This window comes from Oncorhynchus masou, chromosome 3, assembly GCF_036934945.1.
Source record: "Oncorhynchus masou masou isolate Uvic2021 chromosome 3, UVic_Omas_1.1, whole genome shotgun sequence".
Lineage (NCBI taxonomy): Eukaryota > Metazoa > Chordata > Actinopteri > Salmoniformes > Salmonidae > Oncorhynchus > Oncorhynchus masou.
In genome coordinates, this window is record NC_088214.1 from 11,692,694 (window position 1) to 11,719,345 (window position 26,652).

The 26,652-nt window shown below is 43.9% G+C and overlaps 2 protein-coding genes across 2 annotated transcripts; both read left to right on the forward strand.

Moving 5' to 3' along the window:
• The first annotated feature begins 345 nt into the window (after positions 1–345).
• On the forward strand, positions 346–2,147 carry LOC135507704 (C-C motif chemokine 20-like). Its single transcript, XM_064927314.1, has 4 exons — positions 346–484; positions 623–734; positions 998–1,075; positions 1,226–2,147. Exons 1-4 carry the CDS (start codon positions 397–399, stop codon positions 1,260–1,262), a joined length of 315 nt encoding a protein of 104 aa, XP_064783386.1. The 5' UTR covers positions 346–396; the 3' UTR covers positions 1,263–2,147.
• A 14,078-nt stretch (positions 2,148–16,225) lies between these two features.
• Positions 16,226–17,622, forward strand: LOC135507717 (C-C motif chemokine 4-like). Its single transcript, XM_064927321.1, has 4 exons — positions 16,226–16,375; positions 16,521–16,635; positions 16,785–16,862; positions 17,094–17,622. Exons 1-4 carry the CDS (start codon positions 16,288–16,290, stop codon positions 17,128–17,130), a joined length of 318 nt encoding a protein of 105 aa, XP_064783393.1. The 5' UTR covers positions 16,226–16,287; the 3' UTR covers positions 17,131–17,622.
• Positions 17,623–26,652: the final 9,030 nt, after the last annotated feature.

Genomic DNA, 26,652 nt, shown 5'->3' on the forward strand with positions numbered 1-26,652 from the left:
ACACAAACTCACTTAACATAATCCAAAAATATATTCCTTAACCCAGGAGACTTCAACAAAGGTACAAGCATTTAGGTACACTAATATTGTCGTGCATTTCAATCAGCTCAGAATAAATGCTGTATATAAATAAACATGTAAAAGTTGTTCAAACATCCTCCCTCTTGTTCTGTTTAAGAATCTTGTTTCCCTTTTTTGCTCATTGGGGAATGTGATGGGGAAATTCTGCCGTGGAACTTTGGTTTTAAGGCGTGGAAAGGAAAGCCCATTTCACCTCTCTCTACCTGCACCAGGAGTATATATATGGCTCTGGTGAGGAGTAGGACCTCACACAGCCACTGAAGCTCTTTGTCTGAAGACAGCAGCTCATCACATCACAGCACCACAGAAGAAGAGATGGCCCAGATCAGAGCCCCTGTTATTGTGCTGCTCGTGCTCCTGGCTGTGGGGCTGTTTGCTGCCCAGGTTTCTGCAGCTAAACAAGGTCAATATAGGATGTGAAAGTTTTGTCTCAGTCCGTCTGTCTGTCTGCCTGCCTCTGTCTCCCTCTCTCCTTGTTTTTTGCAAATGGTGTTTTTTAATTGCTATACAAGATAACGTTTCTTGTCTTTTTGCTCAATAGGTTTTCCTAGAGGCTGTTGTACACGATACTCCCAGGGTAGGATGGACATTGGTCTTATCCATGGCTTTTCCATACAGACAGTGAATGACGGGTGCAACATTGATGCTATCATGTGAGTGACTCTGGAAGGCCTAACAGTAGAACTGGGACAAATTGCAAGTAAAATGAAAAGATTAATTGTAACACATTTCTTCAATTTAAGTATATCATTAAGTATAAAATAATTGTACAACAGAAGTAAAACAATTTGATAACTTGATATTATTTGTATTGATTCATTTGCGATGTGATATTGCATTGTGATGTTATAGAGATGTAAGCCTGTAAAGCACTGATGATTGACTGATGTTGTCTCTTCAACATGTTCTCTTCCAGTTTCCACACTGTCAGAGGAAGATTCACATGTATGGATCCCACCAAGGGCTGGGTTATGAAAGCTGTTCGCAAGCTGAGGTAAGAATTCATTCATATTTATTCAGGATTAAATGATTTGGTTCCATGGAAATGAATTATACTGACAGTGTGTGTAGGGTTTATCATAAGGATATTAGGTAAAACGATGGTATAAGAAATGGATGACATAACTTTATTTCTTCTCTACAGGGAGAGAGCGGAACGATTGAACAAGAAAAGGTCATAGGAATAGTTCTCATCACAAGGGTACACGGGACGAAGAGTTTGTGTTGCTATCTTCATTGACGGAGGAGAATGCAAACATGCTGGAACCCTGCTATCTCTAAGTTTATCCAACTACCTGAATTTTATCAGACATTTCTCTGTGCTGAAAAGTATAATAAATGAAGAATATAAGCAACGCGGAGCACCTGGACACAGCCCTGAGCCATGGTATATTGGCCACATATGACAAACCCACGAGGAGCCTTATTGCTATTATAAACTGGTTACCAACATAATTAGAGCAGTAAAAATATGATTCATTGTCATACCGATAGTATAGGGTCTGACATACTACAGCTGTCAGCCAATCAGCATTCAGGGCTGGAACCACCTAATTTATTATTTTACATAACCTATTTGAATGTCACGACTTCGGCTGAGGTCGGCTCCTCTCCTTGTTCGGGCGGCGTTCGACGTCACCGCCTTTCTAGTCATCACCGCTCCATGTTTCCTTTTGTTTTGTCTTGACTACGCACACCTGATTTCTATTCCCTTATTATGTTCCTTATTTACCCTCTCGTCTACCTTTCTGTTTCATCCGTGATTGTTTTGTGTTACCGTGTGTGTTGGAGGGTTTTTCTCTATATGTTATGTTTCCTTGTTGGAGATATTCCGGTTTTGAATAGAGTAAAGTCTTTTGTGTTTTCTCAAACCTGTGTCCTGAGCCTGACTCAGACAACGAACCCAGCATTTTATCACATTGTATATGAAATCATCTGTGTTGGCAGAGTTTAATGGTATAATCTTGTTGTATGAGCATCAGAAATCTCACGTTTTAACCCTTTTATTCATAAAGGTCTTGTGTATGATCAGATCATTGATCACATCTGTTACATTTAACAGTTACTGTTACATTTTATATTTATAATAAATAATGTATATTTTACTAAGAATTCTCACTTCTTTTGTGTATTCATCTTGTGTGGTATGAGGGGGGCTCCTGAATGCCACAGCGGTCTAAGACACTGCCTCTCAGTGCTTGAGGTGTCACTACAGACATCCCTGGTTTGAATCCAGGCTGTATCACAACTGGCCGTGATTGGGAGTCCCATAGGGCGGCGCACAATTGGCCCAGCATCGTCCAGGTTTGGCCGGTTTCGGCCGTCATTGCAAATAAGAATTTGCACTTAAAACCTCTTGGGGCTAGGGGGCAGAATTTTCACTTTTGGATAAATAGCATGCCCAATTTCAACTTCCTGCTACTCATGCCAAGAATATAAAATATGCATATTATTCATAGATTTGGATAGAAAACACTGAAGTTTCTAAAACTGTTGAATCATGTCTGTGAGTATACCAGAACTTATGTAGCAGGCAAAACCCTGAGGACTAACTGTTCAGATTTCTTTTTTCCCCTCTCTGTTCCCTTTGTTGTCTTTGCCAAGGGATATTTCATAGGAACCTGTTTTCAGTTCCGACCGCTTCCACTCGATTTCACCAGTCTTTGGAATTTGGGTAAGGTTATTCCTTTGTGCAATGAAGAAGTAGGCCAACTCGGAACTGGGGACACTTTTGTGAGTTGTGCAAGACGTGAAAAGCAGCGCTGGTTTGTTTTCATTCCTGTATTGAACTCAGAAAGACCCGACTACAATTTGATCGATTATTAACGTTTAAAAATACCTACATTTGTATTACAAAAGTAGTTTGAAATATTTTGGAGTGACATTGCGTTTTTTGTAAGCTGTTTTGTTCTGGATCAAACAAACTTTATATATGGACATTTTGGATATATATGGACGGAATTAATGTAGTAACTGTAGAGGACACAAACAATGAGAGGTCACCAGTGGGTTGATGTAGTAACTGTAGAGGACACAACAATGTGAGGTCACCAGTGGGTGGATGTAGTAACTGTAGAGGACACAACACAATGAGAGGTCACCAGTGGGTTGATGTAGTAACTGTAGAGGACACTACACCATGAGAGGTCACCAGTGGGTGGATGTAGTAACTGCAGAGGACACAACACAATGAGAGGTCACCAGTGGGTTGATGTAGTAACTGTAGAGGACACTACACCATGAGAGGTCACCAGTGGGCTGATGTAGTAACTGTAGAGGACACAACACAATGAGAGGTCACCAGTGGGTTGATGTAGTGACAGTGGAGTACACTACACCATGAGAGGTCACCAGTGGACTGATGTAGTAACTGTAGAGGACACTACATCATGAGAGGTCACCATTGGATTGATGTAGTGACAGTGGAGGACACTACACCATGAGAGGTCACCAGTGGATTGATGTAGTGACAGTGGAGGACACTACACCATGAGAGGTCACCAATGGATTGATGTAGTAACTGTAGAGGACACTACAGTGGGTGGATGTAGTAACTGTAGAGGACACTACACCATGAGAGGTCACCATTGGATTGATGTAGTGACAGTGGAGGACACTACACCATGAGAGGTCAGCAGAGGCTGAATCACTCCCACAGTTTCTTAAAAAACACTCCTATTCCAAAGGCCTTGTAGAGATGACATACAGTATATTTACTTTGTATGTCTATGGTGTTTAAGCTCCAAATTGTTATTTTTGGATTACATTGAAATCTACATATACCTGGCCTTGATGGTTGTATACAATGTACAATAACTTCTACCTGGCTAACAACACGAGTTTCATACAACAAGTTTCTTCTTGTTCCTGTTGAGGTTTTAGGAAAGAGTTGATGTTGTGACAAATGCATATTCATTCAAAACAATCAGATATATGACTATTTACAAGAGCTATTCATATTCATCTATTAAGGTAGTACAACCAAGAGGAACCAGTGACATCAGCACTGAGTCATCAATCAGTGTTAAATTCCCAAATTCCAAACTGTGTCACAACACACACTGTTGTCTCTGCTACCAAAGCAGTGAAATTCCAGTTCTGGAAGTTCTCATTCTGCATTTTTAACCAAATTATTTTCTCGTGAGAATTCAATAGTTCAACACATGAACAGTGATAAAAAAATCTAAATGTTTCAAATAGACGGGAAATTGACAATAGATTATTAGTAGCATGTATTCATACTTTGTTGTTGTGATTTCATTCATATAATTAAGTTATAATTCTATTGTTACAGTCATGAAATATTCAAATGCTGTAAGAGCTGACGCTGGAGATGAGAAGTAACGACCGGGAGTCAACATTTAATAGGAACAGACAAGGAACAAGCAACAGCCTCAGCCCCGGGAAACATACGGACAGACGACAAACAATGCAGACGGGAACAGAGATGGGGAACAGACAAATATAGGGGAGGTAATAAACAGGTGAGTCCAGCTGAGTCCAATAATACACTGATGTACATGATGGGGAAAGGCAGGTGTGCGTACTGACGGTGGCAGGAGTGCGTACTGCTGGGGAGCCTGGTGCCTTCGAGCGCCAGGGAGAGGGAGCAGACGTGACCATTGCATTGAATTGCAAAATCTGATGCAATGATTTACTGCCATAGGGCTGGGTGCAGCTAGTATTAATATATTGGTCAATTTACAGGAAGAAAATGCATAGTTATTTTCATATGTGCTAAACCAAATATATTTGTTAGGCCTAGTTCACTGGACAATCAAATAGGAATATCAAACGTCTGAGGTATGAAAACACCATGTACTCTGCATCTCAGATAGAGATGGAAATCCCAATTCAGAAACATGAACCAAAACTCATTACAACTGTTATTGACCCGGTGTGTCAACTCAACCATAACAGATATGCAGCCAAACATGCTGATGGAAATGCTCTCTTCCCCTCTCTCTCTTCATCCCTATCACCATCTATCTCCTTCCCTCTGTCCCCATCTCTCTCTCTACCTCCTTTTCCCTCTCTCCCACTCTTCCTCCCTCTCTTTCTCTCCCTGCTCTCTCCCCACTAACCGTCTCTCTTTCTCTCCCCTCTCTCCCCAACTCTACTCCCTCTCTCTCTCAATCTCTCTCTCTTTCTTCCTCCCTCTCCCTCTCTCCCCTCTCTCTCTCTCTCTCCCTCCTCTCTCTGCCTCTCTCTCCTCCTTCCCCTGCCCTATCTCTCCCTCTAACTGCCAGGGGTTTGAGGTTTGGGGGGAGGGGGGCTGTTCATTGACCCAGTGTGATGTAGATCATGATGTGTTTTCCCACTTAAATCAATCTGACAGGAAGTTAGATGGGTATGTACCCTCTTAGAAAAATTGGTTCCAAAACGGCTCATCGGCTGTCCCCGTAGGAGAACCCTTTTTGGTTCCGGGGAGAACCCTTTTTTATTTCCACATAGATCCATTTTGGGTTCCATGTTGAAGCCTCTGTGGAAAGTGTTGTACATGGAACCCAAAAGGAACCAGGTTCTTAATAACATCTTTGTGTGTGTGTGTGTGTGTGTGTGTGTGTGTGTGTGTGTGTGTGTGTGTGTGTGTGTGTGTGTGTGTGTGTGTGTGTGTGTGTGTGTGTGTGTGTGTGTGTGTGTGTGTGTGTGTGTGTGTGTGTGTGTGTGTGCCTGCGTGCCATGTCACGAAGGTGGATATTGATCCAACATCTGCCGTGAGAGTCTCATAACCATATTTTCTTGTTCATTCATTGATACAGAATTGAATCAATAATATATCCTCTCTACGGTACGTGGGACGCTCAGAAAACAACAGAAATAAATCCCATAATTAAAATTCCTCAAACATACAAGTAATTTACACCATTTTAAAGATTCACTTGTTATATAACCAGGCACAGTGTCCGATTTCAAAAAGGATTTACGACGAAAGCAAACCAAACCATTATGTTAGGTCAGAGCCAAGTCACAGAAAAACACAGCCATTTTTCCAGCCAAAGAGAGGAGTCACAAAAAGCAGAAATAGAGATAAAATGAATCACTAACCTTTGATTATCCTCATCAGATGACACTCATAGGACTTCATGTTACACAATACATGTTTGTTTTGTTCGGTAAAGTTCATATTTATATCCAGAAATCTCAGTTTACATTGACGCGTTATGTTCAGTAGTTCCAAAACATCTGGTGATTTTGCAGAGAGCCACATCAACTTACAGAATTACTCATAATGAACATTGCTAAAAGATACACAACTGTTATGCATGGAATTTTAGATCCACTACTCCTTAATGCACGCGCTGTGTCAGATATCAAAAAAACTTTGCGGAAAAAGCAAACCATGCAATAATCTGAGTACGGCGCTCAGAGACCAAACAACCCAAACAGATATCCGCCAAGTCAGAAATAGCATTCTAAATATTCTCTTACCTTTGATGATATTCAATAGAAAGTAATCTTAATTTATGTCCAAATACCTCCTTTTTGTTAGCGCGTTCAGCCCAGTATTCCAAATTCATGACACGCGATCACTAGGAGCAGATGAAAAGTCAAAAAGTTCCGTTACAGTCCGTAGAAATATGTCAAACGAAGTATAGAATCAGTCTTTAGGATGTTTCTTCGATAATGTTCCAAAGGGAGAATTCCTTTGTCTGTAGAAATGCAATGGAACGCATGCTAACTATCACGTGAATGTGCGAGACTGAGCTCTCTGACAGACCTCTGACTCATTCCCCTCTCATTCGCCCCCACCTCACAGTAGAAGCATCAAAGGTTCTAAAGACTGTTGACTGTTGACTGTTGCACTTCCTAAGGCTTCAGTGGAAGCCTTAGGAAGTGCAATATCACCCCATAAACACTGTGTATTCGATAGGCCAAGAGTTGAAAAACTACAAACCTCAGATTTCCCACTTCCTGGTCGGATTTTTTCTCAGGTTTTTGCCTGCCATATGAGTTCTGTTATACACACAGACATCATTCAAACAGTTTTAGAAACTAAGTTTTAAAACACTCAGAGTGTTTTCTATCCAAATCTACTAATTATATGCATATTCTAGCTCTTATGGCTGAGTAGTAGGCAGGTTAATTTGGGCATGCTTTTCATCCTAAATTCCCAATGCTGCCCCCTACCCTAGAGAAGATATGGTGGTCAATAAGTTATTATCAACGTAGGCTTCTTTTGTCATGTTTCAATGATAATGCAGTCTTTAGTATGATTCAATGAGTTGTTTTCTTCCTCTCCTCATGCTGAAATCATTTCATTAATGCAGGATTAGCCTAACCAGCAAACATGACTGCATTGGCTCTATGTGGGAAAGGTGTAAAACGTGGGCACAGGCTAGCCTACGCCAATCCCAACACAGGCTAGCCTACACCAAACCCAGCACAGGCTTGCCGACACCAAGCCCAGCACAGGCTAGCCTACACCAATCCCAACACAGGCCAGCCTACACCAAGCCCAGCACAGGCTAGCCTACACCAATCCCAACACAGGCTAGCCTACACCAAGCCCAACACAGGCTAGTCTAGACCAAGCCCAGCACAGGCTAGCCTACACCAAGCCCAGCACAGGCTAGCCGACACCAAACCCAGCACAGGGTAGCCTACACCAATCCAAACACAGGCTAGCCTACACCAAGCCCAGCACAGGTTAGCCTACACCAATCCCAACACAGGCTAGCCTACACCAAGCCCAGCACAGGCTAGCCTACACCAACCCCAACACAGGCTAGCCTACACCATGTCCAACACAGACCTGAGCCAATTTTCCGTGCTAAAAGGTAAGAATGCACGTGTCTCCAGTGCGCATTCACAGCGGTGCGCTCTGTGCCAGCTCCTCGCATTTTCCGTGCTAGAGTGGGCATTCAGCCAGGTCGGATGGTGTCGGCTCAGTGCTCCTGGTCTCCGGTGCGTCTCTTCGGCCCAGGACATCCTGCGCCGGCTCTGTATACTTTGTCTCCGGTGCGCCTTCACTGCCCAGTGCGTCCTGTGTCAGCGCCCCGAAAGTAAGCATCCAGCCAGGACGGGTTGTGCCAGCTCTACTCTCGAGACCTCCAGTGTCCCTCCATGGCTCAGTGTATCCGGTGTCTGCTCCACGGACCAGGCGTCCAGTGCATCTCCCCAGTCTGTGAGACCTGTTCCAGTTCCACGCACCAGGCTTCTAGTACGTCTCCTCAGTCCGATGAGACCTGTTCCGGCTCCACGTACAAAGCCTCCAGTGATGATCCATGGCACGAAGCCTCCAGTGATGCTCCATGGCCCGAAGCCTCCAGTGATGATCCATGGCACGAAGCCTCCAGTGATGATCCATGGCACGAAGCCTCCAGTGATGATCCATGGCACGAAGCCTCCAGTGATGATCCATGGCCCGGAGCCTGCAGTGATGATCCATGGCACGAAGCCTCCAGTGATGATCCAGGAAAAGGAGCCTCCAGCGACGGTCCCCAGTCCGGAGTCTTCGGAGACGGTCCCCAGTCCAGAGCCTCCGGCGACGGTCCCCAGTCCAGAGCCTCCGGCGACGGTCCCCAGTCCAGAGCCTCCGGCGACGGTCCCCAGTCCAGAGCCTCCGGCGACGGTCCCCAGTCCAGAGCCTCCGGCGACGGTCCCCAGTCCGGAGCCTCCGGCGACGGTCCCCAGTCCAGAGCCTCCGGCGACGATCCCCAGTTCGGCGCCCCTTGCGACGGTCGGCAGTCCGGATTCTCCGGCGACGGTCCCCAGTCCAGAGCCTCCGGCGACGGTCCCCAGTCCAGAGCCTCCGGCGACGGTCCCCAGTCCAAAGCCTCTGACAACGGTCCCCAGTCCGGAGCCTACGGCGACGATCCCCAGTTCGGCGCCCCTTGCGACGGTCCCCAGTCCAGAGCCTCCGGCGACGGTCCCCAGTCCAGAGCCTCCGGCGACGGTCCCCAGTCCAGAGCCTCCGGCGACGGTCCCCAGTCCAAAGCCTCTGACAACGGTCCCCAGTCCGGAGCCTACGGCGACGGTCCCCAGTCCAGAGCCTCCGGCGACGGTCCCCAGTCCGGAGCCTCCGGCGACGGTCCCCAGTCCAGAGCCTCCGGCGACGATCCCCAGTTCGGCGCCCCTTGCGACGGTCGGCAGTTTGGCGCCCCTTGCGACGGTCGGCAGTCCGGAGCCTTCGGCAAGGGTTCCCAGTCCAGAGCCTTCAGCGAGGGTTCCCAGTCCAGAGCCTCTGGCGACGGTCTACGGTCCTGAGGTCCCGGCGACTATCCCTGCACCAGAGGTGCCACCGACGTGGGGAGGGGGCCTCAAGAGGAGCGGGGTCTGCGTCCCGCACCGGAGCCCCCACCGAGAGTAGATGCCCACCCGGACTCTCCCCTATAGGTTCAGGTTTGCGGCCGGAGTCCGCACCTTTGGAGGGGGGCTTTTACCCCAAGCCATAAGACTCCCGAACAAGTAATCAAATGGCCACCCGGACTCTTCACATTGTCTCCTCCCCAACCCCTCTTTTACGCTGCTGCTAATCTCTGTTTATCATATATGCATAGTCACTTTAACAATACATTCATGTACATACTACCTCAATTGGCCTGACTAACCGGTGTCTGTGTATAGCCTCGCTACTGTATATAGACTCGCTACTGTATACAGCCTTCCTACTGTATATATCCTTGCTACTGTTATAGCGTCACTACTGTTATTATTCACTGTCTTTTACTGATATTTTTTATTTTTTTACGTATCTATTGTTCACCTAATACAGGCCCCCTTGAACTTTGCAACCTTTTGATCAGGGCTTGTAAGTAAGCATTTCAAAAAGGTGTATTCGGCGAACGTAACAAATAAACTTTGATTTGATTTGATTTGACACTGATGGTAGCAAACAGCACATTAGATGACAGTTCCTGTCCTATTTACTAGTTTCACCCAGAGTCATCAGTGCCAACAACAGCAGCAGCAGAGTAGAGAGAGTCACAGCAAGCTTTGCCATCTTGTCAGGTTCAGAGGTCGAGGCAGGCAGTGAAGTTCTACAGATACCTGGAACTCTCTCATCAGAATGAGATTCCAAGATGATCTGATCCAATGATCTGGAATTCTAGTTTAAATACTTTCTCAGTTGGAAATATGATGCCCTTTTCTGGACCGCAGACCCAGCGGTTGTGGAACAAGGTGGAAACTTCAGTCTTGACATGTATTTGGGTGAGGGAAGTTTGATACATAGGTCACATTGTTGGTACCTTGGTAAACTCCCTTCCACTCTGGGCCCGGATTAAGAATTTACGGCAACTATACAATGATGCGGCAGGGTAGCCTAGTGGTTAGAGCATTGGGCTAGTATTTGAAAGGTTGCAAGTTTGAATCCCCGAGCTGACAAGGTACAAATCTGTCATTCTGTCCCTGAAAAAGGCAATTAACCCAATGTTCCTTGGCCGTCATTGAAAAGAAGAAATTGTTCTTAACTGACTTGCCTGGTTAAATTAAGGTAAAAAAAAATGCATGTCAGCAAAATTCTAAGGGAGACATTATCATTGTATAATAGAGGATTACATAATGTTGGGATTGTGTGATGATGTAATGTACAAGTAGCCTTAAATAGAAGTTTGATTGTTCAATTCAAACACATTTAGTCTGTTGTGATTAGAAGGCCAACTGTATGTAGGAGTTATATTGAATGTTCCTGAGGGCCTAGTTACAGTTTGGACTTCGGCTTGAAGATCTATGACAAGACTTCAAAATGACTGTCTTGCAATAATCAACAACCAACTTACCAGAGGCTGAAGAATATTTAAAGGAATAATGGACAAATATTGTAAAATCCAGGTGTGCAAAGCTCTTAGGGACCCAGAAAGATTCACCGCTGTAATAGCTGCCAAAAGTGATTCAAATCAAATCGAAATCTAAATGTATTGGTCACATACACATGGTTAGCAGATGTTATTCCGAGTGTAGCTTGTGCTTCTCGTTCCGACAGTGCAGCAATATCTAACAATTCAAATTCTAACAAAAAAAGTGTTTTACAATTATATTGAAAATGAGGTACAGAAATATCTAATTTACATAAGTATTCAAACAAATTACATTTGGCAGTGATTACAGCTGTGACTCTTTCTGGGTAAATTTATAAGAGCTTTGCACACATGGAATGTACAATATTCTTCAAGGTCTGTCAAGTTGGTTGTGTATTTTTTATTTTATTTTTTTATTTCACCTTTATTTAACCAGGTAGGCTAGTTGAGAACAAGTTCTCATTTACAACTGCGACCTGGCCAAGATAAAGCATAGCAGTGTGAACAGACAACACAGAGTTACACATGGAGTAAACAATTAACAAGTCAATAACACAGTAGAAAAAAAGTGAGTCTATATACAATGTGTGCAAAAGGCATGAGGAGGTAGGCAAATAAAAACAATATTGCAGATTAACACTGGAGTGATAAATGATCAGATGATCATGTACAGGTAGAGATACTGGTGTGCAAAAGAGCAGAAAAGTAAATAAATAAAAACTGTGGGGATGAGGTAGGTGAAAATGGGTGGGCTATTTACCAATAGATTATGTACATCTGCAGCGATCGGTTAGCTGCTCAGATAGCTGATGTTTGAAGTTGGTGAGGGAGATAAAAGTCTCCAACTTCAGCGATTTTTGCAATTCGTTCCAGTCACAGGCAGCAGAGTACTGGAACGAAAGGCGGCCGAATGAGGTGTTGGTTTTAGGGATGATCAGTGAGATACACCTGCTGGAGCGCGTGCTACGGATGGGTGTTGCCATCGTGACCAGTGAACTGAGATACGGCGGAGCTTTACCTAGCATGGCCTTGTAGATGACCTGGAGCCAGTGGGTCTTGCGACGAATATGTAGCGAGGGCCAGCCGACTAGAGCATACAAGTCGCAGTGGTGGGTAGTATAAGGTGCTTTAGTGACAAAACGGATGGCACTGTGATAAACTGCATCCAGTTTGCTGAGAAGAGTGTTGGAAGCAATTTTGTAGATGACATCGCCGAAGTTGAGGATCGGTAGGATAGTCAGTTTTACTAGGGTAAGCTTGGCAGCGTGAGTGAAGGAGGCTTTGTTACGGAATAGAAAGCCGACTCTTGATTTGATTTTCGATTGGAGATGTTTGATATGGGTCTGGAAGGGGAGTTTGCAGTCTAGCCAGACACCTAGGTACTTATAGATGTCCACATATTCAAGGTCGGAACCATCCAGTGTGGTGATGCTAGTCGGGCATGCGGGTGCAGGCAGCGATCGGTTGAAAAGCATGCATTTGGTTTTACTAGCATTTAAGAGCAGTTGGAGGCCACGGAAGGAGTGTTGTATGGCATTGAAGCTCGTTTGGAGGTTAGATAGCACAATGTCCAATGACGGGCCGAAAGTATATAGAATGGTGTCGTCTGCGTAGAGGTGGATCAGGGAATCGCCCGCAGCAAGAGCAACATCATTGATATATACAGAGAAAAGAGTCGGCCCGAGAATTGAACCCTGTGGCACCCCCATAGAGACTGCCAGAGGACCGGACAGCATGCCCTCCGATTTGACACACTGAACTCTGTCAGCAAAGTAATCGGTGAACCAGGCAAGGCAGTCATCCGAAAAACCAAGGCTACTGAGTCTGCCGATAAGAATATGGTGATTGACAGAGTCGAAAGCCTTGGCAAGGTCGATGAAGACGGCTGCACAGTACTGTCTTTTATCGATGGCGGTTATGATGTCGTTTAGTACCTTGAGTGTGGCTGAGGTGCACCCGTGACCGGCTCGGAAACCAGATTGCATAGCGGAGAAGGTACGGTGGGATTCGAGATGGTCAGTGACCTGTTTGTTGACTTGGCTTTCGAAGACCTTAGATAGGCAAGGCAGAATGGATATAGGTCTGTAACAGTTTGGGTCCAGGGTGTCTCCCCCTTTGAAGAGGGGGATGACTGCGGCAGCTTTCCAATCCTTGGGGATCTCAGACGATATGAAAGAGAAGTTGAACAGGCTGGTAATAGGGGTTGCGACAATGGCGGCGGATAGTTTCAGAAATAGAGGGTCCAGATTGTCAAGCCCAGCTGATTTATACGGGTCCAGGTTTTGCAGCTCTTTCAGAACATCTGCTATCTGGATTTGGGTAAAGGAGATCCTGGAGAGGCTTGGGCGAGGAGCTGCGGGGGGGGCAGAGCTGTTGGCCGAGGTTGGAGTAGCCAGGCGGAAGGCATGGCCAGCCGTTGAGAAATGCTTGTTGAAGTTTTCAATAATCATGGATTTGTCGGTGGTGACCGTGTTCCCTAGCCTCAGTGCAGTGGGCAGCTGGGAGGAGGTGCTCTTGTTTTCCATGGACTTCACAGTGTCCCAGAACTTTTTGGAGTTGGAGCTACAGGATGCAAACGTATCATTGCTAGACAGCCATTTTCAAGTCTTGCCAAAGATTTTGAATCTTATTTAAGTCAAAACTGTATCTAGGCCACTCAGGAACATTCAATGTCATCTTGGTAAACAACTCCAGTGTATATTTGGCCTTGTGTTTTAGAGTATTGTCCTGCTGAAAGGTGAATTTGTCTCCCAGTGTCTGTTGGAAAGCAAACTGAACCAGGTTCTCTTATAACGTTTCGTATTCAAGACATAAAGTTAATTTCTTTGAAGCTTCTTTTGCAGTTTTACTTCAGTACCTTGTTGCAAACTGGAGGCATGTTTTGGAATATTTTTATTCTGTACAGGCTTCCTTCTTTTCATTCTGTCATGTAGGTTATGTCACGCCTGCCCCCCATCATTACGCACACCTGTCATCATCGTTATGCGTGTCAGCGCTTCATGGGACTCACCTGGACTCTATTACCTTATTGATTGTCTCCCCTATATCTGTCACTTCCTCAGTTTCTTCCCCTTTCAGCATTGATGTGATTGTGTTCCTCTTGTCCAGACACTGGCCTTGTTTAGTTTCATCTCCATTATTTATGAATTATTCCCCCCTGTACTTGCTTCTTATCTCCCATCGTCTGTCCTCACAGGTTAATATTGTGGAGCAACTACAATGTTGATCCATCTTCAGTTTTCTCCTTTCACAGCAATTATTCAACTCTAACTTTTTTAAAGTCACTATTTGCCATTCGCCATTTGAAATTCCCTGCTCAACAGGTTAGAGGAGTTCCTCTAGTATAGAATGTTGACCATCAGTCAGAGCTGTAGAATTAGGAATTAAAACTCAGAGCCCTGGGGTCATTATGTCATCATAGCTGTCATACGTCTTGTAAGAAAAGTTCTTGCTCATCCTCAGTGCATCACCCTGTGGTGAAATTAAAGTTCTTTACTGGTTCTGTGTTGATTCTCTGGTTTGGTTGATATCTAACTCATCACATATTTTTGTATAAATATCACCACCCCAAATGTGCCCTTTCACAGCTTCATAGGACATAAACAGGGGCAGTTCCATGGTTTGACTCAATAGACTTTATCACTGTGGCGCTAGAGGAGGCTGGTGAGAGGGGATTTAGGAGGACAGGCTCATTGTAATGGCTGGAATGGAATCAATGGAAAAGAGTCAAACACGTTGTTTCCATGTGTTTGATGTGTTTGGGACCATTTCATGAATTCCATTTTGGCCATTAGAATGAGCCCGTCCTCCTATAGCTCCTTCCATCAGCCTCCTTTGTGTGGCGCACAATGCACTGTGTTTCCTCCGAGACCAACTGATACATCTGATAACTGTACATACAGTATGTTCTATGATATGATCTGTGGTGGTTTCACTGATGTGGGTACATGGTTACACATACACACATAACCATGGATCATTTAGCTATTTGATGTTGAATTTTAGGACCCCTCTTGGTATCAAAAATAATTGATAAAATTTGCAAATTTCCTTTCCTACTATAGCCAATAGAAAGCATTGAATAACACATTCATAATATCACAAGGTTTTTTGGGAAAACAGCAAAGGTGTTAAAACCTCTAAAAGTGTCTGTCCTACATCTAGGACATATAAGAAAACTCAGGAAATATATCGGTTTTTTTGGGATACATATTTATCCCCATGTTTTTGTTGGCACAAAACTACCTCCATACGTCTATTCATTTGTGTTGGTACCTTCAGACGAGTCCCGTGACACTTGTGGGGGTCGTAGAGAAAAGCGGAGAACACCATCGTGTTGGTGAGAGTCAGTGTGGTATTAGTGGAGTATTAGTTTCTAGTCCAAACGGTTCAGACACTACAGACAGAAGTTGACACATCAGTGTTACCTGTGGGGGACGTAGATCAAAACAGAGATCCGCAGAACCATTCAGACGCTACAGACGTTTTTGTGAGAAGACAGATTTTGGGGAATTCTCATGGTCTGACATCTTTCACTGCATATGTGGATGTGGTGGACTGAGAAGCAGCTCATTCAAAAATCTGATATCTCTAATTTAAACTGATGTATTTTGATGGGGATGTTATTTACTGTCACTTAGATTGATGAATGGGTGCGTAAACAGGCTATTCATTTGAGATCACAGTTATTCTCTGTCTGAATCAAAATACAAAGGTTTTTATATGATTGACACATATCCCACATCCTTTGGTTATGCGGGTTAAAGGGCATGCTAGGTCTTACAATGCCTGGATAGGTATTTTAAGTATGAACTAACCACATGTTCTATTAGCAATCTGGTGCTTGACAGCACGGTCGATGACATCCCACACAACCATTGGTTGATGCATGCAACGTCTGAGCAGGGTTTTGAGGATGAGGTAATTAGTGGAATCAGGTGTGTAGCGTTTGGGGCTAAACTAAACCCTTTGGGTCCCCAGCACCAGGATAATGAAATACTGAGATATAATATAAAACACAAACTCACTTAACATAATCCAAAAATGTATTCCTTAACCCAGGAGACTTCAACAAAGGTACAAGCATTTATGTACACTTATATTCTCACTTACAATATTTAGGATGACATTCTAGTGCATTTGAATCTCCTCAGAATAAATGCTGTATATAAATAGACAAGTCATAGTTGTGTTCAAACATCCTCCCTCTTGTTCTGTTGAAGAATCTTGCTTCACTTTTTTGTTAATTGGGGAAAGTGATGGGGAAATTCTGCCGTGGAACTTTGGTTTTAAGGTGTGGGTTGGAAAGCCCATTTCACCTCTCAGAGAATAAGCCTCTACCTGCACCAGGAGTATATATATGGCTCTGGTGAGGAGTAGGACCTCACACAGCCACTGAAGCTATCTGCCTGAAGACAAGACAGCAGCTCATCACATCACTAACCACAGCACCACAGAAGAAGAGATGGCCCAGATCAGAGCCCCTGTTATTGTGCTGCTCGTGCTCCTGACTGTGGGGCTGTTCACTACTGAGGCTTCTGCAGCTAAACAAGGTCAATATTCTGCTGTGAAAGTTGTGTCTTAGTCCGTCTGTCTGTGTTATTACTGGAACACTGAACTAAACTGTTGGACAATTAGAGTAATATTTAGTCTTCATCAAGAGTCCTCTTTAATTTTTTATTTGTTCATTTTTTACAGCACGTCGTAGAAGATTCTGCTGTCAAAGCTATACTGGTGGGGAAATACCTTTTGCAGTTATCGTAGGATATACCCTACAGCCCACGACTGAAATCTGCAGAATCCCTGCCATCATGTGAGAATCTTTGATTATTTATTTTTGAATTGAGGTTCAGGATTCTTTACAGAAAAATACATTATAGTTGAATAGAAATATGGGTTAACAATGCAGGAAAAACATAGCGTTGAATTATGGACTTACGGTTTTGTATGTGTCTCTTCTAGATTCCACACTAAAAATGGGAAAGATTTATGTGCAGACCCTTCCCAGAGCTCGGTGATCCAACATATCAACCGACTGAGGTAAGAATGACTCTCATAAATAACATTACAACTGTTATACTATTTACACTTGAATATTAAAAGGGATTTAGAAAATAGTTGTTTATTATGAATGGTACAAACAAAGATGAATGTAGACACATTGAACCTGTTTCAGATTTTACAACAGATACACCTCTAAATTGGAGGTATTGAAATATAAGAGTGGCCTTAACAGCTGAAAATAATCTGCATTTTTCTAATCTATTTCAGGGACAAGGCGATTCACATCAGGAAATCACAGTCCTAATCCGATGATGGGTTCTGGATACAGAGGAGCAGAACATGTGTATTTAACAGTCAGGAGCTGAACATGTTAATAACCAGTGCATATAGTATATATTCCATCCTGTTTCATCTGCTATCCATCTACCTAAATTTTCTTAGTCCTATATTTTCTGGGCTGATTTTATATGAATATATTTTGCAGATTAAAAAAATGTAGTTATAATATAACACTTTATGAGCAATAAGGTTAAGATCTCGTTGTAAGACAGGAAACTGAATGTTTAAACTTTTTTTCATGAAAACATTTATTACTTTTTGTCACTGTTACAATTTATGTCTATAATAAATGTAATATATTTTACTATAACCTGTTTGTATATAGAATACGCTTTGTCATTGCAGAGTTTAATGGTTTGATCTCGTTTTATGGGCATCAGAAATTGTACACGTTGTAACATTTTATTCATAAAAGTCTTGTGTATGATCATATCATTGATCACATCTGTTGCTTTAAACTGTTACTTTAATTTTTTATGTCTATAATAAATATATTTTCCTAAGAATTCTCACTTGTTTTGTGTGTTCATCTTGTGTGGTATGAGTGGTGAATGGAAGATGAACCTTGGACAGTACAATGACAGATACGAACTGATGAAGCAGACAGAGACAAGATATTGAATAGTAACTGTGGAGGAGACAACATCATGAGAGGTCACCAGTGGGTGGATGTAGTAACTGTAGAGAACCCTACACCATGAGAGGTCACCAGTGGGTGGAGGTAGTAACTGTAGAGGACCCTACACCATGAGAGGTCACCAGTGGGTGGATGTAGTAACTGTGGAGGACACTACACCATGAGAGGTCACCAGTGGGTGGATGTAGTAACTGTAGAGGACACTACACCATGAGAGGTCACCAGTGGGTGGATGTAGTAACTGTGGAGGACACTACACCATGAGAGGTCACCAGTGGGTGGATGTAGTAACTGTGGAGGACACTACAGTGGGTGGATGTAGTAACTGTAGAGGACACTACATAATGAGAGGTCACCAGTGGGTGGATGTAGTAACTGTAGAGGACACTACATCATGAGAGGTCACCAGTGGGTGGATCTAGTAACTGTAGAGGACACTACATCATGAGAGGTCACCAGTGGGTGGATGTAGTAACTGTAGAGGACACTACACCATGAGAGGTCACCAGTGGACTGATGTAGTAACTGTAGAGGACACTACAGTGGGTGGATGTAGTAACTGTAGAGGACACTACATCATGAGAGGTCACCAGTGGGTGGATGTAGTAACTGTAGAGGACACTACATCATGAGAGGTCACAAGTGGGTGGATGTAGTAACTGTAGAGGACACTACATCATGAGAGGTCACCAGTGGGTGGATGTAGTAACTGTAGAGGACACTACACCATGAGAGGTCACCAGTGGACTGATGTAGTAACTGTAGAGGACACTACATCATGAGAGGTCACCAGTGGACTGATGTAGTAACTGTAGAGGACACTACAGTGGGTGGATGTAGTAACTGTAGAGGACACTACATCATGAGAGGTCAACAGTGGACTGATGTAGTAACTGTAGAGGACACTACATCATGAGAGGTCACCAGTGGGTGGAGGTAGTAACTGTAGAGGACACTACATCATGAGAGGTCACCAGTGGGTGGATGTAGTAACTGTAGAGGACACTATATCATGAGAGGTCACCAGTGGGTGGATGTAGTAACTGTAGAGGACACTACATCATGAGAGGTCACTACAGTGGGTGGATGTAGTAACTGTAGAGGACACTACACCATGAGAGGTCAGCAGAGGCTGAATCACTCTCACAATGTTTCTTAAAAAACATTCCTATTCCAAAGGCCTTGTAGAGATGACATAGAGTATATTTACTTTGTATGTCTATGGTGTTTAAGCTCCAAGTTGTTATTTTTGGATTACATTGAAATCTACATAGACCCTGCCTTGATGGTTGTATACCATGTACAATAACTTCCACCTGGCTAACAACACAACAAGAGTTTCATACAACTGTGTAACGGCTTTCGTCTGGTCAAGGAGAAGCGGACCAAAATGCAGCGTTGTGGTTATTCATGTTCTTTAATAAATGAACTCGACATGAAATAACTAAATAAAACAATAAATGTGTGAAACCCTATACAGCCTATCTGGTGACAATAAACACAGAGACAGGAACAATCACCCACAAAATACTCAAAGAATATGGCTGCCTAAAGATGGTTCCCAATCAGAGACAACGATAAACACCTGCCTCTGATTGAGAACCACTCCAGACAGCCATAGAGTATGCTAGATACCCCCACTAAGCCACACACCCAATACCTAACAAAACCCCAAGACAAAACACACCACAATAAACCCATGTCACACACTGGCCTGACCAAATAAATAAAGACAAACACAATAAACTTCGACCAGGGAGTGACAGAACCTCCCCCTAAGGTGCGGACTCCCGGACGCACACCAAAAACCATAGGGAGGGTCCGGGTGGGCGTCTGTCCATGGTGGCGGCTCCGGCGCAGGACGTGGACCCCACTCTATCAATGTCTTAGTCCCTCCTCCTCGCGTCCTTGGATTGTCCACCCTCGCTGCCGACCATGGCCTAGTAGTCCTCACCCAGAACCCCACTGGACTGAGGGGCAGCTCGGGACTGAGGGGCAGCTCGGGACTGAGGGGTAGCTCGGGACTGAGAGGAAGCTCAGCACTGAGGGGAAGCTCAGCACTGATGGGAAGCTCAGCACTGAGAGGAAGCCCAGCACTGAGAGGAAGCTCAGCACTGAGAGGAAGCTCAGGCAGGTAGTTGGATCCGGCAGATCCTGGCTGGCTGGCGGTTCTGGCAGATCCTGGCTGACTGGCGGATCTGGAAGAGTCTGGCTGACTGGCGTATCTGGAAGAGTCTGGTTGACTGGCAGATCTGGAAGAGTCTGGCTGACTGGCGGATCTGGAAGAGTCTGGCTGACTGGCAGATCTGGAAGAGTCTGGCTGACTGGCGGATCTGGAAGAGTCTGGCTGACTGGCGGATCTGGAAGAGTCTGGCTGACTGGCGGATCTGGAAGAGTCTGGCTGACTGGCGGATCCTGGCAGACTGACGGCTCTGGCTGCTCCATGCTGACTGGCAGCTCTGGCTGCTCCATGCTGACTGGCGGATCTGGCTGCTCCATGCTGACTGGCGGCTCTGGCTGCTCCATGCTGACTGGCGGCTCTGGCTGCTCCATGCAGACTGGCAGCTCTGGCTGTTCCATGAAGACTGACAGCTCTGGCTGCTCCATGCAGACTGGCAGCTCTGGCTGCTCCATGCAGACTGACAGCTCTGGCTGCTCCATGTAGACTGGCAGCTCTGGCTGCTCCATGCAGGCTGGCAGCTCTGGCTGCTCCATGCAGGCTGGCAGCTCTGGCTGCGTTGAACAGGCGGGAGACTCCGGCAGCGCAGAAGAGGAGGAAGGCTCGGGCAGCGCTGGAGAGGCGAGGCGCACTGTAGGCCTGATGCGTGGTGCTGGCACTGGTGGTACTGGGCCGAGGACACGCACAGGAAGCCTGGTGCGGGGAGCTGCCACCGGAGGGCTGGTGCGTGGAGGTGGTACTGGGTAGACCGGACCGTGCAGGCGCACTGGAGCTCTTGAGCACCGAGCCTGCCCAACCTTACCCGGTTGAATACTCCCGGTCGCTCTGCCAGTGCGGCGAGGTGGAATCTCCCTCCTCTCGCTGCCTCTCTCTCCTCCTTCCCCTGCCCTATCTCTCTCTCACTAACCGCCAGGGTTTTGAGGTTTGGGGGGGGGGGCTGTTCATTGACCAGGTGTGATGTAGATCATGATGTGTTTTCCCACTTAAATCAATCTGACAGGAAGTTAGATGGGTATGTACCCTCTTAGAAAAATTGGTTCCAAAACGGCTCATTGGCTGTCCCCGTAGGAGAACCCTTTTTGGTTCCGGGGAGAACCCTGTTTAGGTCCATTTTGGGTTCCATGTTGAACCCTCTGTGGAAAGTGTTGTACATGGAACCCAAAAGGAACCAGGTTCTTAATAACTTCTGTGTGTGTGTGTGTGTGTGTGTGTGTGTGTGTGTGTGTGTGTGTGTGTGTGTGTGTGTGTGTGTGTGTGTGTGTGTGTGTGTGTGTGTGTGTGTGTGTGTGTGTGTGTGTTTGTGTGTGTGCCTGCGTGCCATGTCACGAAGGTGGATATTGATCCAACATCTGCCGTGAGCATTCATGTTACACGTGGACAGCCCAGCGAGTCTCATAACCATATTTTCATTTTCATTCATTGATACAGAATTGAATCAATAATATATCCTCTCTAGGGTACGTGGGACACTCAGAAAACAACAGAAATAAATCCCATAATTAAAATTCCTCAAACATACAAGTATTTTACACCATTTTAAAGATTCACTTGTTGTATAACCAGGCACAGTGTCCGATTTCAAAAAGGCTTTACGACGAAAGCAAACCAAACCATTATGTTAGGTCAGAGCCAAGTCACAGAAAAACACAGGAGTCACAAAAAGAGAGGAGTCACAAAAAGCAGAAATAGAGATAAAATGAATCACTAACCTTTGATGATCTTCATCAAATGACACTCATAGGACTTCATGTTTGTTTTGTTTGCTCCAAAACATCTGATGATTTTGCAGAGAGCCACATCAACTTACAGAAATACTCATAATGAACATTGCTAAAAGATACAACTGTATGCATGGAATTTTAGATCCACTTCTCCTTAATAATTAAGGTAAAATAAATGCATGTCAGCAAAATTCTAAGGGATATGTTATCATTGTATAATGGAGGATTACATAACGTTGGGATTGTGTGACGATGTGATGTAATGTACAAGTAGCCTTAAAAAGAAGTTTGATTGTTCAATTCAAACACATTTAGTCCGTTGTGATTAGAAGGCCAACTGTATGTAGGAGTTATAGTGAATGTTCCTGAGGGCCTAGTTACAGTTTGGACTTAAATCACCTTGAAAATCTATGACAAGACTTCAAAATGCTGTCTTGCAATAATCAACAACCAACTTACCAGAGGCTGAAGAATATTTAAAGGAATAATGGACAAATATTGTAAAATCCAGGTGTGCAAAGCTCTTAGGGACCCAGAAAGATTCACCGCTGTAATTGCTGCCAAAAGTGATTCAAATCAAATCGAAATCTAAATGTATTGGTCACATACACATGGTTTGCAGATGTTATTGCGAGTGTAGCTTGTGCTTCTCGTTCCGACAGTGCAGCAATATCTAACAAGTAATATCTAACAATTCAACCTTCTAACAAAAAAAGTGTTTTACAATTGTATTGAAAATGAGATACAAAAATATCTAATTTACATAAGTATTCAAACAAATTACATTTGGCAGTGATTACAGCTGTGACTCTTTCTGGGTAAATTTATAAGAGCTTTGCACACATGGAATGTACAATATCCTTCAAGCTCTGTCAAGTTGGTTGTTGATCATTGCTAGACAGCCATTTTCAAGTCTTGCCAAAGATTTTGAATCTTATTTAAGTCAAAACTGTATCTCGGCCACTCAAGAACATTCAATGTCATCTTGGTAAACAACTCCAGTGTATATTTGGCCTTGTGTTTTAGAGTATTGTCCTGCTGAAAGGTGAATTTGTCTCCCAGTGTCTGTTGGAAAGCAAACTGAACCAGGTTCTCTTATAACGCTTCATATTCAAGACATAAAGTTAATTTCTTTGAAGTATCTTTTGCAGTTTTACTTCAGTACCTTGTTGCAAACTGGAGGCATGTTTTGGAATATTTTTATTCTGTACAGGCTTCCTTCTTTTCATTCTGTCATGTAGGTTATGTCACGCCTGCCCCCCATCATTACGCACACCTGTCACCATCGTTACATGCATCAGCACTTATTGGGACTCACCTGGACTCTATTACCTTTTTGATTGTCTCCCCTATATCTGTCACTTCCTCAGTTTCTTCACTTTTCAGCATTGATGTGATTGTGTTCCTCTTGTCCAGACACTGGCCTTTTTTAGTTTCATCACCGTTATTTATGAATTATTCCCCCCTGTACTTGCTTCTTATCTCCCATCGTCTGTCCTCACAGGTTAGTATTGTGGAGCAACTACAATGTTGATCCATCTTCAGTTTCTCCTTTCACAGCCATTATTCAACTCTGTAACTTAAAAAAAAAACACTATTTGCCTCATGGTGAAATCCCTGAGTGGTTTCCGTCCTCTCCAGAAACTGAGTTAGGAAGGATGCCTGTATCTTTGTAGTATTGAAACACCATCCAAATTGTAATTAATAACTTCACCATGCTCAAAGGGATATTCAATGTCTGGTGTTTTATTTCATTTTGACCTATCTAGTAATAGGAGCTCTTTGGGAGGCATTGGAAAACCTCCCTGGTCTTTGTAGTTGAATCTGTGTTTGAAATTCACAATTCAACTGGGGCCTTAAACATAATTCTATGTGTGGGGTACAGAGATGAGGTTGTCATTGAAAAATGAGGTTTAAACACAATTGTCACACCCTGATCTGTTTCACCTGTCTTTGTGATTGTCTCCACCTCCCTCCAGGTGTCGCCCATCTTCCCCATTATCCCCTGTGTATTTATACCTGAGTTCTGTCTGTTGCCAGTTCTTTTTGTTCGTTCAAACCTACCAGCGTTTTCCCCCTTGCTCCTGTCTTTGCTATAATCCCTGCATTCTAGTTTCCCGGCTTTGACCTGCCTGCCCTGACCTGAGCCTGCCTGCCGTCCTGTACCTTTGCCCCACCTACCTGGAATCTGACCTCTGCCTTTGACCTGTCCTTTTGCCTGCCCCTGTTCGAGTAAAACCTTTTTTACTTTGACGCTGTCTGCGCCTGGGTCTTACCTTAAACTTGATAAGTTGCATGGACTCACAGTGTGCAATAATTATGAGTCAAGACAATTTTTACTCCTGAACGTATTTAGGCTGGCCATAACAAAGGGGTTGAATACTTATTGACCCCTTTTTTATTAACTTGAAGAGAATTTGCTGGGGTATATTGTCTAGTCCAGTGACAGTCTCAATTTTATCCATTTTAATTTGAGGCTGTAACAACCAAATGTGAAAAAAATCAGGGGGTGTAATAACTTAAGACCCTGTACTTTTCCTTGTATCTCAGCTTACTGTAATAAGAGCTAATGATATGAAACATGAATTGCAGGAATCCTTTGAGTTCGATAATATATTAAACAAGTATCAGTGGGTGAGAGTTAAACTTTTACTCATCTCTTTAGCTCATTGAAGTGGTTTTCAATTGTTCTGTGAATGTAGAGGATCCTCCCACTTTGTTCCAGGTTTCACATGGTAGTTGTGAGGTTATACATTGCAAAAAAACAGCACAAATGTGTTAAATGTCTCAATATTCATATAAACATGATAATGTCCCAATTAATACATTGTGACAAACTCAAGGGGGGAAAAGTTGTGGTTGTCACAAGGACAGTTATGATGCAACAACTGAAGAGGAACTGTTAAAACCCGTTTATGATGACCTGTTTTGTCACAGAAACACTTCTCCCCATTTGAGTTGAGGCCTCAACACATTGTGTTCCTCTGACCTAGAAAATAACCATATTATCAAGACAACCTACGCCTAACAGCCCACATCCATGCACTTCAGTGCACGAGATCAAAGTCACACACACACACGTGTGACAATTAGATTGATCAGATAGATTTAATTCCTCTTGTATTTCCCTGCTGTGTGTATTTACTACCCAAACAAAGTCACACCTGAAAGTTCCCCTTCACATTCGCCATTTGAAATTCCCTGCTCAACAGGTTAGAGGAGTTCCTCTGTTGACCATCAGTCAGAGCTGTAGAATTAGGAATTACAACTCAGAGCCCTGGGGTCATTATGTCATCATAGCTGTCATACGTCTTGTAAGAAAAGTTCTTGGTCATCCTCAGTGCATCACCCTGTGGTGACATTAAAGTTCTTACTGGTTCTGTGGTGATTCTGTTAAAGTTTTCTTGTGTCGAAGGAGAGGAGGACGAAAACGCAGCGTGGTTATCTCGATACATCTTTAATAAAGATAACGAACAATACAAAAGTGAAAACCCAAAACAGCCCTATCTGGAGCAAACAAACACAGAGACAGGAACAATCACCCACGAAACACTCAAAGAATATGGCTGCCTAAATATGGTTCCCAATCAGAGACAACGATAAACACCTGCCTCTGATTATGAACCACTCCAGGCAACCATAGACTTTACTAGACTACTATAATACACCACAATCCCATAACCTACAAAAAAAACCTAGACAAAACACACCACATAAATACCCATGTCACAACCTGGGGCATGTTGCACAAAAGTAGAATTAAGACATCCGGGATAAATGACTCAGCTGAGCTCAATGAAGCCAAAACATGTGCGTCCAGGCTTAATTGGTTGCACAAAGACCAAGCCAGGATGAGCAGACACGGATTCATTAAGCCAGGTGAAACCAATCCTGGATAGGTGCGCGCTCACGGCTCACTCAAATAGACCCCGCCACAGATCACAGATTAACTGATTTACCATGGCAACTAGAGCCGCGTACTTTTCCCCGTCGGAAGCACAAATCCTCATGGAGGCATACGAGGAGGTAAAAGATATAATTAAGAAGAAAGGCAACACCGCCACAGTGATAAAGCAAAGAGAAAAAGCGTGGCAAAGTATTGCAGACCGCCTGAATGCGTAAGTAGTGCACAATTACACACTCACCGCTCCGCTGAAACATCACAATTACAATTCAAATATTTAATTCACATCTCCAAAAATGCAGTTGTACTGTAATTATGAAACGGTTAAATTTTTAATTGAAATGCACTGCAGATATGAGTGAAATTGTGTAAAGTAACTCATACATCACACTGTATAAAGCTACGATAAATTTTTTGATATTTTTACTGAAAACAAGACAAAAATACCAAGTAATTTTTTGCAGTGTGACTCCATTAAATGTGTGTGTGTGTGTGTGTGTAGATTAAACATGAACGGGCCAAAACGGACATGGCAGCAGGTCAAAATCAAATACAAGAACATTCTGCAGAATGGTATGGTCCCTGACTAATATTTAACAAAGCACAAGCATATATTGTACCCAGAAGGTGCCTGCTCACACATTGTCTGTACTGTTTTAGCAGTGAAAAAGAATACCCACAGACAAGGCACGGGTGGTGGGTCACCAAAGGCTGACCTTACCCCAGCAGAGGACATGGCCTTGGAGCTAAATAAAGGCAGGCCCGTCTTAGAGGGGATCCCTGGGGGGAAAGAGACGAGCATAGGTTCCTCCCAAGATGCCACCCGCTTCATTCAAGGTATGTCCTTCCATCTCTACATGGGATACAACCACATTCATATTGAATCAATTTGGACTGTCTGACTTTGGTTTACCTATTGCCTTGCAGTGTCTGGCAGCACTGTGTTCCTGTTAGAGCCACCAGCACAAGCACCAGACGATGCTGATCCAGTGAGTACTCCATCAAAGGCATACTGTAGGCCTGGCATGTCTTGTCTACTAGCTTCA

Excerpts from the sequence above, each read along its gene's own strand:
- LOC135507717 (XM_064927321.1), top strand. The coding sequence starts at position 16,288 with ATGGCCCAGATCAGAGCCCCTGTTATTGTGCTGCTCGTGCTCCTGACT. Across the intron at positions 16,376-16,520 it reads GGCTTCTGCAGCTAAACAAG|CACGTCGTAGAAGATTCTGC; the intron begins GTCAATATTCTG and ends CATTTTTTACAG. Across the intron at positions 16,636-16,784 it reads TGCAGAATCCCTGCCATCAT|ATTCCACACTAAAAATGGGA; the intron begins GTGAGAATCTTT and ends TGTCTCTTCTAG.
- LOC135507704 (XM_064927314.1), top strand. The coding sequence starts at position 397 with ATGGCCCAGATCAGAGCCCCTGTTATTGTGCTGCTCGTGCTCCTGGCT. Across the intron at positions 485-622 it reads GGTTTCTGCAGCTAAACAAG|GTTTTCCTAGAGGCTGTTGT; the intron begins GTCAATATAGGA and ends TTTGCTCAATAG. Across the intron at positions 1,076-1,225 it reads AAAGCTGTTCGCAAGCTGAG|GGAGAGAGCGGAACGATTGA; the intron begins GTAAGAATTCAT and ends TCTTCTCTACAG.